This window comes from Belonocnema kinseyi, chromosome 6 (assembly GCF_010883055.1).
Source record: "Belonocnema kinseyi isolate 2016_QV_RU_SX_M_011 chromosome 6, B_treatae_v1, whole genome shotgun sequence".
NCBI classification, from domain to species: Eukaryota; Metazoa; Arthropoda; class Insecta; order Hymenoptera; family Cynipidae; genus Belonocnema; species Belonocnema kinseyi.
This window is the reverse complement of record NC_046662.1, coordinates 21,745,592-21,764,574: the sequence shown is the minus strand read 5'-3', so window position 1 is coordinate 21,764,574 and position 18,983 is coordinate 21,745,592. Positions and strand designations below refer to the sequence as shown.

General features: G+C 31.3%; 1 protein-coding gene across 1 annotated transcript in view; it reads left to right on the top strand.

Annotated features, from left to right (window-relative positions):
* The first annotated feature begins 9,056 nt into the window (after positions 1-9,056).
* LOC117175292 (cytochrome P450 4C1-like) overlaps positions 9,057-18,983 on the top strand; it is a 28,876-nt gene continuing 18,949 nt past the window's right edge. Inside the window, exons 1-3 of the mRNA XM_033365002.1 lie at positions 9,057-9,101; positions 9,279-9,338; positions 9,553-9,727. Of these exons, the coding sequence (XP_033220893.1) occupies positions 9,556-9,727 (172 nt within the window). The 5' untranslated portion in view covers positions 9,057-9,101; positions 9,279-9,338; positions 9,553-9,555. The remainder of the gene's footprint in view (positions 9,102-9,278; positions 9,339-9,552; positions 9,728-18,983) is intronic.

Below are 18,983 nucleotides of genomic sequence, written 5' to 3'. Positions count from 1 at the left end.
TGGTTTTCGGGGTCGCCGAATACAAATCTGGCGTCCTTTGACTTGTATCGCGTCAGGTTCAAGGTCATTGGAAGGTCAAATCGAGAGAAAACGGTAAAAAAAAAGCGGACACCAGGTTCGTAATCAGCGACCCCAAAAACCTATAACATATATTTTTTAAAATTTTTTTACCGTTTTTTCTCGATTTGACCTTTAAATGACCTTCAAATTACCTTGAACCTGAAGCAATAGAGTTCAACGGATGCCAGATTCGTAATTAGCGACAACAAAAACCTATAACGTATTTTTTTGGATTTTTTTACCGTTTTCTCTCGATTTGACCTTCCAATGACCTTGAACTTGACGCGATAAAAGTCAAAGGACGCCAGATTTGTATTCGGCGACCCCGAAAACCATAGTAAACCCGAGCTAACCTCAGAATACATGTTTAAGAGTGTCAAATCTCTCGAAAATACAGTTGGTGGGTAGTGGTGTTTCCTACATTTGTAGGGGGTGGGGGGCAGTCCGTTTAGCGTGCAATCGACTCGGGATACTTACAAGATACTACTATGATTTTTTCAGATTTTTTGGTCCAAAAATAAATTAGGCCAAAAACCGGCCTTACCGACCCTCCCCCTTTTCTAAATTTGAAAACTACGATAGAGCTTCGAATATTTTTATTATAACAAAAATGAAGGGGGAGAAACATAAAATGCACAATACATTTTATTATTAATTTAGAACTATAATTTATGACAAAAATCGTTTTAATTATGAGTAATTTGTAAAATTTGAAATGAAAAGATGATATGTTGAACATTCATCCGAATAATAAAAAATTTTAACTAAAAATAGAATCATCAGGAGGAAGCAACTACAAAAAAAGCAATAGAAATAGAAATAAGGAAACTAAATTACTTTCAAGAATATTTTTCATATCAAGATGGCCACAAAAATTAATTTTCAAAATTCTCTAATTTTTCCGGGACCAATTTTTTATTTTCTCTGACCTGATATTTAAGGACCAGAATCCAAATCTTACAATGTTTTTAACATAGATTTTTTATACGCGTAATAAAACAATTTCAATTAAAAAAAAGTGTCATGTTTATTATCCTCGACAGGTATTTAAAGTTTCTCTTACAGAAATTCCCGAACATTCGCAAGACATTTTTAACATCCCTATCTTTTCCTGGCCAATAAAATTTTTGGACTTTTCCCTGATGTACAGGTTTGTTCTGGCGAAGATAAGTTTTGCAAGGAAAGATTATGGGATCAAGAGAACAAAATGTAAAAGACAATATAACTTTTGTAATCGATATTGATTAATCAAGAATAGTCGAAATTTCGAAAATAGATCAATCCACGCGTGTTGAATTCTTAAGCCAAAGAGAAATGTTTTCGCTAAAAAATATTGATTATAAAAAAAAGACTTTTCCACCAAAAAGATGTATCATCAACTAATAAAATTAAGTCCTAACAAAGTATTTCAACTTTCAAGCATGTAATTGAATCTTGCATAAAAAAATAATGCTGTAACAAAAATACGAATTTTCAATAAATTACATACATTTTTAGCCAAAAGATGAATTTTTATTTCAAAATAATCATTATTCAACCAAAAATAAAATAGTTCAATCTTCAGGTAAAGCATTTGACTAAAAAAAATATAGTTTCAGGGAAATTTCTCTCAAGTATTTTTTTCATTACATTCTGCTCTCAAGAATTATTATGTTACTGTACTATGCCTTATGGTATGGGGTACGTTGAGCGAAATGCAAGACCAACGAATTAATTTATTATCAAATAATGAAGCAGTTATAAATCGGTTTTCATTATCGACATATGTAACCTGATAATCTGAGCTTTTTACCAAAAAACACAGACATCAAAATCACATTTCAATTATAATTTACACGACACTTCATTCAAATGCTGAGCACTATATTCCACTCTTCCCTACATTAAAAAAAGTATTTTTTGCAAGCAATAATCTGAGTGATAAAAGAAGTAATGTGAATATAATTGCGCCATAATTGTTGCAACAGTTACACTTTTTTGTATTGTCTTGAAAAAGTTTCTAGTTTTATGTCATGTTGCACACATAAACATATTTTTAAGCTTTCATCAACTCATTTTTCTTTATAAAAAAATAGGATATATTTTCAAGATAAATTGGCGATAAATTTGGTAAATATGTGCACAAAAAAATTAATATACTAAGTGTTATTTTGACGAGGGAGTTTCTTTCAAAACCATACTTTCTCGCCTTTTACACCTATTTTAATGAAAAAATAAGGTTTTTTCAAATTCTACCCCAAAATATTATATTATAATGTATTAAAATGTCAAGAAATTCAAACTTAATAAATTCCTTATGTATACGAAAACACTCCATTTTTTAAACAATAGGGTGGTTATTATAGAATTTTAAAAAGTATTGAATAGTTGGTCATATTCTTATCAAAATAAAAAAGAAATGTTTAATAAACCCAACAAGAAATTCAGAACGGGTGCGTTAATGCGCCTAAACTGGCTGATACTGGCAGTCAGAGCAGGCGCAGTGCTGACATATATCTAGAATGATAACAATGTTCTCTACTAGACCCCTAGTGCTGGCAGTCGGTACTATCAGCCAGTGCAAGCACAGTACTCGTTGACAGTGGCGGCACAGTACAGACAGCTAGTGCTGGCGCAGTATTGACATATGTCTGGGATGATAACAATGTTCTGCAATGGTCTCCCAGTGCTGACCCCATACTAGTACGGGAGTACTGGCACAGTACATGCAGCGAGTGCATGAATAGGACTGGCAGACAGTGAAAGCGAAATACAATCAGGGCTGACGCAGTACTGGCGTATGTCAGGTGTGTTCTGCATTGTACCCCTAGTGAATGGTGAAGGCCATTCTTGAAGTAACTTTCAACGAGGAATCCATTGGTGACCATATTTTTGACCTTGACCATGAACTTCATGGGTATTTCAAGATCACCTTTGTTATTTTAAAATAGAATGGCCCATTTTTGACATCGGCAATCGAAAGAGCGGGAAATTTTACGTTAAAAAGTGTAGTCAGGTCATAAGTATGGTGTGGCCTTGATGGACGTATAAAGGTCATTCCAACTTCAATGTGGTCTGAACATTTTTTCGCAAGCTAGCTTTTGAAAATCATCCTCTTACCATACTTACTTACTTAAATAATGTACATTAAATAGTGACCATGCAGTGACTTTGAACATGGCTATCAAGGTCATTTCAAGGTTACCTTTTTTTTTTTAAATTTAAACAATCCTTTGTGACATCGGCCAAATTCCATCCACTACCACCACCACTCCAAATGTTCAGAACGCATTGAAGTTTAAATGACGTTGAAACGTTAATCAAGGTCACACCTTACCTATGCCCTGACTACACTTTTGAAAGTCAAATTTTCCGCTCTTTCGATTGCTAATTTCAAAAATGGGCCATTCTATTTTAAAAAACAAAGGTGACCTTGAAATAACCATGAACGTCATTGTCAAGGTCAAAACTAAGGTCACCACTCGATTCCTCGCTGAAAGTTATTTCAAGAATGACCTCAACCTTCTCCAACAAAATTGTACCTAAGGATTTATTTGACTGTTCCTTGACTTTTTGGACATCCTGTATACTGGTCAGTACTGGAATTTAGTACTTCTAACAGGGCAGATGTCATAATAACATTCTGTGCTAGCCCTTATTCATATAAAGTACTGACGCATTTCTTGCATAAAATAAATAATTTTATATTATGAATTTTACTTCAATTCTCTGGGATTCATTTGAATTGAACACAAAGATACATAAGGATTAAAATTACTTAAATATTCTGTAAGATTACATTTAAACTCTTTTTATTTTAAATAGAACAGATTGTAAATTGCAGAACATCTATAAACTACATTATCTTTGAAATATTATTCGCCCGAAAACTAACGGCTAATCTTTCCTCTATTTCCTTTGGCAGCAGGTCTGGATATTTGGCAGTTATGACTTCTGAAATTAAACAAAAATAGTAATAGAAAAAAAAATATATTTGTATGTACAATATTAATAGAACAAGCAAGATTATTTACCTCGCAAGTATTTGCATATTTTTATTTATATGTGTATTTCATTTGAAGTTAAATGTAAAAATACCCTTGTAGGAATAAAATCAGGGTTCCGGCCGCATAGCTCCGGTTTAAATCGGGCTTTGGTTGGTGAAAATGGCCGGGGTCTGGCTAAAAATGTCACGGTAAATTTGTCGAATCTCGCTTAGTAGGCCAAAAAATTAAGGATGTCCTACAGACGTCTTTGGTACACCCTAAGACGTGTTTTATAACATGTCTATTGGACATCCTAGGGATGTTCTTAAAATGTCTGTTGCCAGTACGAAAGATGTCCCGAGAATGTCCATGTCCTTATGACGTCTTCAGATCATCGGGCGTCTTAGAGGCGTTGATTGAGCTGACATAGGGCGTCCTAGGAATGTCCCAAGGACGTTCTTGGGATTTTCTTAGTTTTGTGCCCACTGGTTTTGTCTTTTAAGGCTGGTAGTAAAGAATACGGTGGCTTTTAAAAGTCAAATCAAGGTAACCATATCTAGCAAGGAAATTGTATTAGAATTTCAATCACCGATGATAGAATCTCCTAGCAATTGTTTCTGTTTCCAATTTACGTGGCGATTTTAGGTTAGGAAGGAAGAAAGGAAAAAAAGTGTATACTCAACAGTATAGTTGAATTAAAAACAATAATAATAATCCACGCACTAAGTGGGGGTTTCCAACTGACTACAGAAATAAGCTTAATTTTAATTACAGATCTCGATTTTATTTGGGAATCGTAAAAAAATGACGCGACGTGAGTGTAATGTGCATTCTCTTTCGAGGTGCGAAACTGAACATTACTGAGTGTCTAAGCAGACGCCAGGCGCAGAAGGCGCTATACATGGCGGTAAATTTAAAAGTGTACAGACTAAACACTGTCTGAAAATAGAGAAAATAAAAAAAAATGGTAACATTTGTACTGTTGCACATAGCAGAATCGATTACAGTATATTTAATAAGTTAAAACATTCGATAAAATTAAATGTTTTTTTAAAACTTAAAAAAGCTCATTTCTGTTTCACTGATCTAATAAATCTTTAAATTATACTTACCAAACAATGAATTATCTAGTATCCATAATTAAGTCTTTAATAATGTCACGGCTCTTAAAAAATGTGTAATTTCTACAAAAAAATTATCCTGACCAGTGCCCTGTCGGCTTCCGACCATGAGATCTAACCAGAGTTGACCCGGCTAGTAACCGGCTGGCTCCGGACTAGGTGATTCGAGAAAAATGTTTCTCGGCCAGCTCCCGACTGGTCCCTCTCCATGAAACCTAACTAGGGATAGCCCGGCCGGTATCCGAACGGAAACCTCATTTTAGTAGGGCCAGCCGGGGAAATTTCTGCACGGTATAATGAAATTTTATTTAATTTGAAGTTTCAGATTATCACAGATGTAATAATTCGCGCTCGATAATGGGTTAGCTCGCGCTTCGCGCTCGGACATAATTACACCTCGCGCTTCGCGCTCGGATATTTATTCTTTGCATTTGGAAGGCTTCAACAAAAAATTATCAAAAATAGCTCTTTTAGATGGCAGTATTTATATGCGTCTTCTTGCTCTGAATTTTCTACTTAATTAAGTATTGTCAAAGATTAAGTTTCTCAAAGCTCTGTAGGCTTTGAGGTACACAGTCACATCGTGACACTCGCGCTGCGCGCTCGTTTTCTGGCCGATATTTGTAAACAGGTTTTGTTAAATCTTTTTTTTTCGTAACTTTCGTCGTTTTTCCACACATTTTTTTTATTATTTTTTTTAATGTTATATTTCACGAATAAAAGCAAAAAGTACGCGTCCTATCAAGAAGTGATCTTGAAATTGTAGATCTTTCTTAGGATAACAATTTTTGTTAATTCATCTTTTTTCGTATCCTACATAGTTTGTCCACAAAATGGAATTTTTTATTTTTTATTATTTTTTGTGCAATAAAAATTTGAATTTTTGATTTTTGAAGAAAATCTAAAAATTTGTTATGATGATCTTGCAGGGCTTTCAAAAAAAAAATGTTTTTCTTCTCTTGATTTTTTTTTCATATCGTGCGTTTTTTGGCTTTAAATTTTGATTTTCAGTTGATTAAAAAAATTTTTAAAACGATATATTTCTGACAATTTTCATTTTATCGAAAAAGTCAAAAGAATAAATTGTTTGTTCTTTTTAATATTATAAATATCCGTAATTGAATTTTCAAATGCAGAAAAAAGTGGTCTCAAACATTTTCAAAATGCTCTCACTTTTTGAATTTTCATCAAAAATAGCTGATTCACGAACTCGTCTTTTCTTTTAAGACCTAAAATCAGTGTGCCAAAGATGGATTTGATTTGCTCATTTTTTCAAGAGTTATCGTGTTTACGGCCAGACGGGCAGACACAGAGACGCCATCGTGAAAACCTGATTTTCGGATTCAGGGGGTCTCGAAAATGCGTGATGTCAAATTTCCGACAATTCTAATACTTTCTCAATCATAAATGATGATAATATAAAAAGAAGCGTTCAAATCAATATTTGCACATTTCGCAGTCATAATTTCTGGAATAACAAAAACCGACTTTGCTCGTGTTCTACCACCAAATACCTGTTCTTTTTAATGTAAGGAAGAAATTATGAATTTATATAGTTGATTAATTACAATTATTAAAGAAAATAGTGCCTGGGTCTTAAATCTCTGAATGCGTGTAAAATTTTTTCTCATTTCTTACCCTATGCAGTAGAAATTGAAAGGATGAATATTCTTAAGTCTACTGAAAATCTACAACTTTTCGGAAAGTTTTTTTTTTAATTTTTACGAATCACAAAGTAAGTATTAAAACATAGTACGATTATATTGTCGAAGAAGACATGTATTGGAAATTGGAATATAATATTTGACATGATCTCCAGTTTTAAAAGGCACGCCTTTACTGCATCAGTATATTGTAATCAATACACGCACCAAATACAATAAGTAATAAGAACGAAAAATCAAGAAAGATCAACCGACGAAGCAGGTTCCAAGTTCCAACAAATGAGACTGACAACATTACGACGTTGAGATTTGCCAGAGATATGGATTTCAAACTTGTGTAATTCATTTTTTTTTAAATTGAGAATCATATAGAAAAAGTAGAAACACCTCTGGATTCGTCTCGGAAATATCTCAGTGTGCAATTTTTTGTTTAAAAAATTTGCTAAACAATTACAGTATTTGTTATCTTTCTGTGATTTTTATTAACAAACTACATGCGCCAGATCGAAAAACCAAGTGCACCATTGCATTCCTCTCGAAAATATAACTAGATGTGATTTTTTTAAAGCACTTTTTAAACAATTAGTGCATTTGTTGCTCAGTGTACTGTTGCTACGCGCCTGTAGATATAGATTTAAATTTTGTTTAATTAATTGAAAAAAGAGTCATATAAAAAAAATAAAAAGACCTATGGACTCGACTCGGAAATATCGTGGTGTCCATTTTTGGTTATATGTTCAATCAATTTGTTAGAAAATTACATTATTTGTTGTATTTCTGCAATCGTTAAAAACAAACTATGTGATTTTACTTTTTCTATGTGACGCTTAGTTAAAAAAACAACAACTAATTACACAAAATTCAAATCTATATCTACAGGCACGCAGCAACAGTACGCTGAACAATAAATGAGCTCATTGTCTAGAAAATGGTTTAAAAAAAGAATCACATCTAGATAGAAAGATAAAAAATAATGTAATTGTTTAACAAATTATTTTTTAAAAAAATCACACCGAGAAATTTCCGAGACGTATCCAGAGGTCTTTGGGATTGTCCATATATTACGTAAGACGTTTTTCTGTTGTTTGAATAAAGACGAAAATAATATTTTTATCAAGTTGAAAAGGACACAGCGATATAAACAAAAGAAAAATGTCTTACGTAATATATGGACGATCCCTTTTTAATTTTTCGAAATAATTGATAAATGTAGTTTTCAATTGTTTGCAGCGTTTTCATCCAACTTCAGATAAATAATTTCTCAGGGGGTTACTGTCCACCGACGTAAAAAACATAATTTTTTGTCCCTCCTGTAAATATAGATCATCCAGTACTCAGAAACGTAAAATATAAATGCTTTAATACAAATTTAGCAAAGAATTTGTATCAAATTTAGAGCGACGCTAAATTTTATTCCACTCAAAGCGATAACACGTACTATTAAACAAAATAAATAAATTCCACATATCATGTAAATATTTTTTAAAAGAATATAATACAACATTTTTTGATGTATTAACAAATTATATTTAAACTAAAAAGTTCCATGAAACATCTCTCATAAAATGATAAGCATTCCTAGTCAGGATCCATTCACAAAATACGTGATAAATTACATGATACTTCGGTAGACCCCCCCTCCAATGTATCACGTATTTTGTGAATGACCCCTTAGAGGAAATGCTATTCATCCGCAGATTGAGATATTTTTTAATTATAATTTTCTATTTAAAAAAAAAAGTAGTAAGTAGCAAATAAATTCAAAAATGAATATTCAGAAAAAAAACAATGATATATTCAATATAGGCCAATTAAAATATTTGTTTCTGTGAAAATAATAATTAAATGTGCTTTAGTGCCTTTATATAGGTAAATTAAGATTTATTTTGGTTTTTATTTACAGTATAATCAATAGAAGAAGTAACCTTGTAGGATATTTAAACTCACTTTTGAATGAAAAAATAATCGAAATATCCATGACTTTCCTTCTTACAACCAATAATACTGTTTATAATTTTCCATTATGTTCGTTTGACTTGGAATATAGTTTTCACGTGTTCAGAATTTTTCTAAGCCATTCATTGTGTTGAGTAATTAGAATAATTCATAGTGATAAAATTAATAATGAATTGCATTTAATTATATGTGACGTGCGCTGAAAAAGGGGACTTACTCTAAACAAATCTAAATCGAGTTTGTTTTAGACCTTTCGATAGTTTTTGAGTTGCTCTCATCTATACCCCGCCCCCGAGAAGCGTCTACAATCTATCTCTTTCCGTGAGAATGTAGTGGTAAGTGGAGAGGGAAGATTTCGTGAGTTTTCCCTATCTCGTAAAAGTCGCGTCTATCGGGTCGACTTCGACCGCTCCCCCTGAAAAATCTCACTTTTCAGAGTAAGCCGACTTTATATTATATTCATGATGCGTAAACATCTATAATTACGTTTTCTTTTGTCATGTTTCATTTAGCAGTTGGAACGTACAATCGATTGCAATTGCATTGGCGATATCAGTTTCGTATCAAATGTCGTAAGTTATTTTTCACATATTACAATTGATCAATGTAAATAATTTTACTATCGAAAATAAATTTTGAAGGCTTGAGTAATTTTAAAGTTTACAAATAATTAATATATTATTAATATATTATATCTAATGCATAGTGTTTCCTTTAATTTAATCTAAATTTTAGACTAATTTGTTAAATAATATGTAATGAAAGGTATGCAAATTTTGATTTCAGAAAATGTTGGCAACAATAGCTATTATTATAATCAGTGTATTTATGCTCCTTTTTGCTATCAACCACTTTTTCGGAAATAAAGATTTATATGAAAAAACTTCTCACATCCCCGGACCACTAGCATTTCCTCTAATTGGGTCCGCATATCTTTTTATTGGAGATATTTCATCTACAAGTAAGTTTTCAGTCGAAACATAATTCTATTATTATTATTATTATTATTATTATTATTATTATTATTATTAGCGTTTTTTTCAAACAAGAAAAAATTATATGATTTGAGGGAATACCATCCAAAAAATTTTGATTTTGTAAAAAATAAATAGACTTCCAGGATTGGGTGCAATTGTAGAATAGGGGCGTCACCTGTTTTTTTGCTGAAAAAACAATTTTGTCGGCAACAAACAATTAGAATCTTTAATTAAACGATAAATAAAGCGATTTGACCAGACAGAAGTTTAAAATTATTGTTACTTATGTTACTACGATGTCTCAAATATAGGTATGTCACGATATCGGAATGATCACATTTAACTCACCGTTTAGGTGCTTTTAAACATCCAAACGGCCAGAAACACCCCTTTGATAGGCCACAAAAATAATTTTGTCATAATTTTAACCTTTTCCAATCGAGGATTATTTAATTAAGGCCAAAACGTTCAAATTCATGGTTTTTTACATGATACATTCATTTTTTAATTCATAGCCTAAAAATCGTTAAAAGACTTCAGAAAAGTTTACCGAGGGGGAACCACTTGTCGAGTATATAGTGGATTATTTTGCTAACCAAAAATATAAAAATTGTTTCTTTTTTTAAATAGATGAGTCTTATTTAAGAAATAGCAAGAATTTGATCTTTGACCTCAAAAGATAATAGGACCTCCTCGTAAATTGATTTCATCGCCATATATGCACGGAAGTTGAATTTTCCGATTTTATTTAAACTCCGCATACTTCTATACATTGATGCGCTGATTACGAATTTGATAGGCAAAATTGGCGACTAGACCATCTGCATGGTGAAACCATGAAAACACCATATAAATCATAGTTGCGCATATCTTAGCCAATGTGCTAAATTTCGCAAAATGTTCTTTCCATAAGTTGTAGCTCCCATTAAATTACATATTTTTTGTTTTTAATTTTTTTTTCATGTGAATGATAGTTTCCGAGAGTATGAATGATTGATCGATTTTTATGTAAAAAAATCAATAAACATCATGGATTTTTGAGTTTATCACAGCCAATACGAAAAATTCTGCAAAATATTTCAGAAAAAAGTTGTCTATCTCATTCAGATACAAATTTACTTTTTAAAGCATTTTTTTGTACGAGTGATAGTTTCCGAGACAATTAGTGATACATCTAACGATCAACTATTTCGGTACTGTGCATTACCGTGGCAACAGGCCCTAAGCGCGACAAGAGAAATTAGGCACCGCCGACACTAATTGCAGAAATAATGCTACTCAAATCTCTACCACTTCCCTCTATCCATTTCCAGCTTCTCATGGGGAGCGGAAAGGCAGCTCTGTTACTGGCTACAGAAATAATGTTGTTCAAACCCCCTACCCCTTACCCAGGTCACGTGGGGGTGGGAAGGCACCACTGTAATTGATCAAATAAATAATGTTGGTCAAACACCAACCACTTTCCCAAGTTCCGTGGGAGGGGGGGGGGGGCACACACCTGAGTGGTCACAGAAATAATGTTGTTCAAACCCCTTTCCCTTTCGCAAGTCCTGTGGGGGCGGGAAGGCACCCCTCCGATTGGTCACATAAATATAGTTGGTCGACCCCTTTTTCAGGTCCTGTGGGAGGCGGGAAAGCACCCCTGGGACAGGTCACAGAAATACAGTGAATCTCTTCAATAGCCCTCCCTTCTATAGCCCTTCCGAGAATTCACGCCGCGCCGCATGTAGGTGTAACAGGTGCTGTGCGAGGTGCGCGGGATCTGCGGCTGTCACTCAGGCGAGAAGGGAAGGTACCCTCTGACTGGTCACAGAAATAATGTTGGTCAAACCCCTACCCCTTTTCCAGGTCCCGTGAGGACGGGAAGGCATCCTTGTGACTGGCCGCAGAAATAATGTTGGTCAAACCCCTTACCCCTTTTCCAGATCCCGTAGAAAGCGGGAAGGCACCCCTGTAACTGGCGACAAAAATAATGTTGGTCAAACTGCTATCATTTCCAAACGTCTTGTGGTAGTCGGCAAAGCACCCCTGTGACTGGTTACAGACATAATATGGGTCAAACACCTGCCTGTATACTCGATCTTCTTTTTTCATGGTATTTTCATTGGTTTCGGCTTGACACCTAATCACGCTCTTCACCGCTGGAAGGTTGGAGTACATTGAAGAGCATATTTTTTTGACTTTTTTATATTTTGTAATTTTTTTCATTGTTCAGATTTTTTTATTTCTATGATTTTATTATCATATAATATATTTTAATTAAAAATGCTGTTCAAATTCAGTGGCCCGGGTAACAAACTTTAATATTCGCGATAAGTACCTTAAACGGATCAGCAACTATTTTCTTGAGCTGTCGTCGCCACAGAAATTCACAGAAATGGTCTGAGAGATTGCTGTTGTACACCCCTCCTCCTGTGAGAAATCGTCGGATCAACCGCCAAGAGGACTCGACGTTTTGAGTAGTGTCTCCAGAACGTGGGATTGATGAGATTAAAAAAGATTTTAAGCTTCAGATGAGTGTTAGAAACGAAGAATAAACTGGTTTAAAAAACTTAAAAATTCTTGTAGAAGAATAAGAAAGTTTACTTTCAGCAAATTTTTTCTCAAGCAGAATCCCCGCTTTTAATCGCAAGAGGTTCAATTATTTCCAATCAGATTAAGTAATTACATAAATTTTGAAAATTAAAAAAAGATAACTGGGAATAAGTTGAATGAGATTTAAAAACATTTTATTTTAATATATTAAACTTTGATAAGATATAATAGATATGTATTTAAAATAAAAAAAAAATAATAAAAGAAGATAAACGAAGGACTTTTAGATAATGAAAGATAATGAAAGAAACTCCTTGGGGAAAAATGTAAATAATTGTTTTGGAATGAATTCTAACAAAGCATTGAAAAAACATAATTACTTGACTTTAGAAAAATTAAGGAACATAATTCTTTCAAATTTGAGTAAGTTTAAGAGATATTCAAAAATTTTGAAACGATTCGAAAATAATTAAAACTTGTAAAGATTTTTTAAGGAATAATTAACATAATTTGTTATTTCAAACGATTAATTTAAAAAGATTATTTCTAAAATTTAGAAACATTACGAAAGATTTCAAATATTATCAAAGCATCTGAAATACTTTAAAGGCATTTTTTTTTATTTTGCAGAATTAAGAAAAAAATCAGGAAAAATTTGAATGATTTTTAAAGATTAGAGATTGGAAGGTCTGACAATATTATAAAAACATAATTATTTTTCTAATAATCGTGTGGAAGTTTTTAATAATTTTTTATTTAAAAAAATGCACTTAAAAAAAAATTCAAGTGGATTTTTAAACACATCAAACGATTTCCTAAAATTTAAAAGAAGAGTGTAGAAGATTTTAGAAGAAATGCTTCAATTTGATAAGATTAACAAGTTTTAAACAAACTAAATAATGAAGTGAATTCAGGAAGTATTTAGTAGATTTGATGAGATTCAAAAAAATGTAAACCTAAGAAGTGTTTTAGAAACGTAAGATAAACTTTAGGAACTCTAAAAGAATCTCGAAAGGTTTCAGGAGAATAAACAAAGTTTCTTAAATGCTTGGGAAAATTTAGAAGATTATAAGGACATTTTTTACATTTCGAATGATTTTTTAAACTTTTGATAAAAACTCAAGAGAGTTACCAATATCTTGAAGCATTTAAAACGTTTCAAATACATAATAAATTTTTCTAATATTTTCTAAAATCCTATAAATTAAAAATAAAAAGTCTTTAAAATCCCCTAGAATCTTTTCTGACACATCTGATATATTCATAAGTTTTTTTTTAATTTTCTTAAGAATCTTATAATAATTATTTAAATATAAATTCATAAACAAACTGATAATTCTTATTTTCTTGTATATGAAATCTTTACGAAATCTTTAATGCCTTAAAATACTTATCTCAACATTACAATATTTAGCTTTTACAATTTTATTCTAATTGTAAAATAATTGTAATTGGAAATGGACTGTAAGTAATTATAAAATAAATCCAATGAAATTTATTTTATGAAGAAATATCTCATAATTATAAAAAGAGAAAAAAAAGTGTAAAGGTAAGTCTTTGTAGCATTTTAATAACTAATTAACATATTTTTAGATTATTTTTTCTTGATTCTGGCTGAGAGTCATACATGGTACAAAAAAACGTCGTGAAATTTGAAATAAAAATTGTACTCTCTATACATTAGTTTTATTAAATTAAAAATAATAATGCTTTTGTCAATATTGCCAAAATTTATTTGAATATGATTTACATTGATTTTTATTTTTAAAATTCCTGTAAATAGTTTTTTTTTTTTAAATTTTACGATATTTGTGTACCATGTTTGACCTTAGGGAATAAATTTCAAAAATAAGATTATAAAAATATATCCATTAGTTAGTAAAATACTATGAAGACTCACCTTTCAAATTATAGTTTAAGTTGAAGAAATAGATATTTCTCTTATCGTTTTCAGCATATGATTTTTCAGTAAACGTAAAGCAGATTAAAATACACTTGAAAAATAAAAATAAGAAAGTTTTGAAATTCACGCAGTTTTCTGTTCAGAAAATTCCACACATTTTCTAATAAAATTTCTTTCCCCATCACATTCAAAGGAACATTTTACAACATTTTTGTCAAATGAATTTTGAATTTTTTTTTTTGAATGAGGTCAAGTTAATAACTTTTTGACTTTTTTTCTTTAAATCCTCAAAATTGTGATTATAGCCTAAAATAGCATGAAAAGAGATGTATCAAAAAAGAACCTAAAGGACTTTAAATTCTTTTATTTTATTGGATTTAAAGAAATATTTAAAAAATTCGAGTCTTTTTAAAAGATGTTTAGGACATTTAGAAGTTTGGAAGATATCAACGAATATTTCATACATTTTGAGAAATTTTTTTAAGTTTTTAAATATGTCTAATACGTTTAGAACAAAATAAATTAAAAAAAAAATTTATAACTTACTATACTTTTCTTAAAATTTTAAAAAAGCAGTCAAAATGTAAAAAACTTGACTTATATAATCTTCTAAATTTTTAACAGAATTTTAAGAAAAATAATTTTAGCTCCTTGAAATCTTTCGGAATTCCCTTAAAGCTTCTAAAGTTTTTTTTTTAATCTTTGAAAATCTACATTTCTAAGTTTATAATTAGATTTGAATCTCTTCCATTCTCCTAAATATTCCTTGAATTTACGGGATTATTTACGTTTTTGAAAAAAATTTTTACTCTTATCAAATTGAAACATTTTGATTTAAAATCTTCTACACTCTTCTTTACAATTTTAGGTAATCGTTTGATGTGTTTTAAAATCTTTTTGATTTTTTTTAAAAGTACATTTTTTAAAATAAAAATTATTTAAAATTTTCCAACGATTATTAAAAAAATAATTCTTTTTTTCTAATATTTTGAGACCTTCTGATCTTCTAATCTTCAGGAATTATTCAATTTTTTCCTGATTTTTTTGCAAGTTTTAATTATTTTTTAATAGTTTCAAAATTTCTGAATATTTCTTAAACTTACTCAAATTTAAAATCAAATTTTACAAGCCAACATAAACATAACAAAAAATGGTACAACAAAATTGCGCAAGAAGGCTTAATAAAAATTAAATTCCTTATTTTTTCTAAAATTATATAATATGGCAAAATTACGAAATGTTAAAAAATTGTGATCTTTTTTTTAATTTTCTCTCAGAATTCATTCCATTCTGTTTTTGGTTGAAAATTAATTTCTTTCATCGAAAATAAAACTATTTAAAATTTTGTTTAAATAACTATTTTGGTTTATAATTTAACTGTTTCGTTGAAAAATCGATTTTTTTATTGTTAAAAAAACAGTTTCTCATACGAAGTATCATTTTGTATAATTTTTTCTTGCATTTTTTTAGTAGGAAATTGACCTTCCTCAGTCAAAAATTCTTCTTTTTTGGTGTAAAATTATTCTCTTTGTTCAAAAATTCATCTATTTTAATCAAGAATTCATTTCTTTCGTTGAAAATTCCATTTTTTATCTGAAATTTTAACTACTATCGGCGAGAAAACTATAGGCATCTGCCTTTGAAGCTTAACAACTCAGTCAAAAAAAATGCTAGCACAACAAAAAAATAGTCATTTAAAAGCTGAAAGTGTTCTATGTTAATGAGCTTGAAGACGTTTATGTAAAAGATTTGTAGTGTTTAGCAGACTGAAAAATGTAAAAAAAAGTAAGGTTTTTTGGGTACATTTAAGAATAGTCAAGTTTAGAGCATTATTTCTTATACAAGGGGCGATGGAAAAAATGAAAAAAAATTCATGAGTATGAGGAAAACTGTTGTGAACCAGTTGCAGTTGAGAAATTTAAAAAATAATAAAAATTGTTGCTTGAAAGTACAAAAATGTGCAACTATATTATCTTCAGTTCTAATACACATATTAAAGCGATTCAAACTGCAAACTGTAATTGATAGGCTTTGTATTTATTTTCAAACGCCCGTAAGGATGTGTTAGTCTTATTTTTTGTGAAAATCGCAATATTTTTAGACATTTTTTTTGTTGGAAAACAAGTGACAGAAAGCAGGGGGGGGGGGCCTTTTTTATTTTACTGCCGACCGCTGGTGCCATTCTTCGGCCCCTAGTTCTGAATGCTTGGATTACACCTGGCCACGGGTCAAAGAAAGGCACCAGCGGTCGGCAGTAAAAAAAACTAGCCACCCCCTGCTTTCTGTCACTTGTTTTCCAACAAAAAAATATTTAAAAATATCGCGATTTTCACAAAAAATAAGACTAACACATCCTTACGGGCGTTTGAAAATAAATATAGAGCCTATCAATTACAGTTTGCAGTTTGAATCGCTTTAATATCTGTATTAGAACTGAAGATAATATAGTTGCACATTTTTGTACATTTAAGCAACAATTTTTATTATTTTTTAAATTTCTCAACTGCAACTGCTTCACAACAGTTTTCCTCATACTCATGAATTTTTTCAAATTTTTTCCATTGCCCCTTGTATAAGAAATAATGCTCTAAACTTAACTGTTCTTAAATGTACCCAAAAAACCTTACTTTTTTTTACATTTTTCAGTCTGCTAAGCGCAACAAATTTTTTACATAAGCGTCTTCAAGCTCATTAACATAGAACACTTTTATCTTTTAAATGACTGTTGTTTTGTTGCGCTAGTATTTTTTTTTGACTGAGTTGTTAAGCTTCGAAGGCAGATGCCTATAGTTTTTTCGCCGATAGTAGTCCAATTTTGATCGAATACTTATTGTTTTAGTTTAAAATTCGTTTCCATAGATAAAAATTGAACAATTTTGTTGCTACTTTTTTTGTCATGAAAAATTTTTTTGTAGTTATAATTTTATCTTCTTTGTTGGCGAATTATTCTTCTTTAAAAATTCATTTGTTTTAGATAAAAATTGATTTCTTTTGTTAAAAATTCGCATTTATTTGGGTTTAAATTTTAATTTTTTCAACTGTAAACTTCAGTAAAAACTACAATGTTTAAGTTAAAAAATGTATTTTTTAAAATAATTTCTAAGGTTGAAAATTGAACTATTTTGCCGAAAATTTGTTTTTCATTTGTTAAAAATCAATTGTTTACTAAAAATATGACTAAAGCATGCAGAACAAAATTTTAAACATTTCAGACCCAGATGACTTGTCTCCTATATCTATTTACATAAAGTCAATTAACGCGGGATTTCAAAACCTGAATAAATTGAGGAGCAGCTAGATCGTCATTCGTGAAGTCGGGAGAGCTCGGGTTCCTGCTCGTGCATTTTCGGTTTTACACGAGGCTGGGCTTCGCAGCATTTAACAGAGCCGACTCACCGACATGTTACGTTTGAATGTGTCGCTTCCAGATGGGAGAGTGGTGGGGGCCGAAAAATCCCACGTTCTGGAGACACTGGTTTTGAGTGTGCGCTTCGGTATAGCGATTCATTAACTGCTCGGAATGAATCACAGTTTTGTGAACGAAACCATGATCTTCGAGGTTAATATAACCCTTCCAACAATCAGTGTGGATCTCCGTTCCTTCGGCTACGTGCTTTTGTATTAATTCTATTAAAGTAGCCTGATCTCTCTTATTTTCGGGACAGATTTCCAACCGATAGCTGTAGGGATGTCCTCTGTGGATCATTCCGAGGATCTATGATCCTTCCACTACACGGCCTCGCTCGTATTTTCGACAGCCGATATTGCACTCATCTATTTTGACTACTTCACCGACACCTGCGATGTGACCTTCCTCTTCGAATTTACTGACAAGAGAAACCATGCAGATCTCCCTGCAAAAAGAGAAGCGGTCTGTAACAGTTTCCCGCAAAATCGACTGACCGTTTACGATGCTGCTTTCCCGGATCGTTTATTCAAAATTGAATCCTACAGCGAGACAGTATGAAATGAACATACAGGCCGCTGCGGAAATATGGCGCCTCTTAAACCACGTATTTTTCTCAAAGGTGTCAGTATGACGGCACTTGCCTGCTTCATGACACAAGGAATGGCCGCAAGTCATTTCAAATTCCAAAAAAGTCATCTTCTTCTTGTGTTTTGAGCAAAATCGTTCAGTTGTAATGAGTTCGATTTGTCGCAACCACTTAAGTGTTTTTCCTCTTTTTTGGAGAAGCATACTTACTGTGAAAATATTACATGTTTCATCCACCTTAATTAAAAAATGTGCATCTAAATAAGATATACAACTTTTAAGGAAAATTTTTTGCGAAATTTCCTGTATTGGCTGAGATAAACGCAAACATCCTTGATTTTTAAGTATTTTAAAAATAAAAATCGATGTATCACTAATTTTCGCAAAAACTATCGCTCGCAGATAAAAATTTTTAAAACAAAAAATGTGTAACTTGATGACCTATACAACTTTTTTCAGACTATTTAGCGATATTGCGCGTATTGGCTTAGATGAACGCAAAAGACCATGATTTTTATCTGTTTTTAAGAAGTTAAAATCGATTATCACTAATTTTCACGAAAATGATCACTCTTGAAAAAAATGTATGTTACAAAAAATATGTATTTTGATGAGATCTATAATTTTTGTTTTAAAGATTTTGCAACATTTTGTATATGAAACGCAAAAAAAAGTTTCAAGAAAAGTTTAAAGAAAATCAGAGAATTCAGCTATTCGGAGCTTTATCCCTTTTTAAAACATTTAAAAAATGCACTTATTTTTTTTACCAAACAAGCTTTTTTCGGTGCGTTCCTTCAAATAAAAGAAA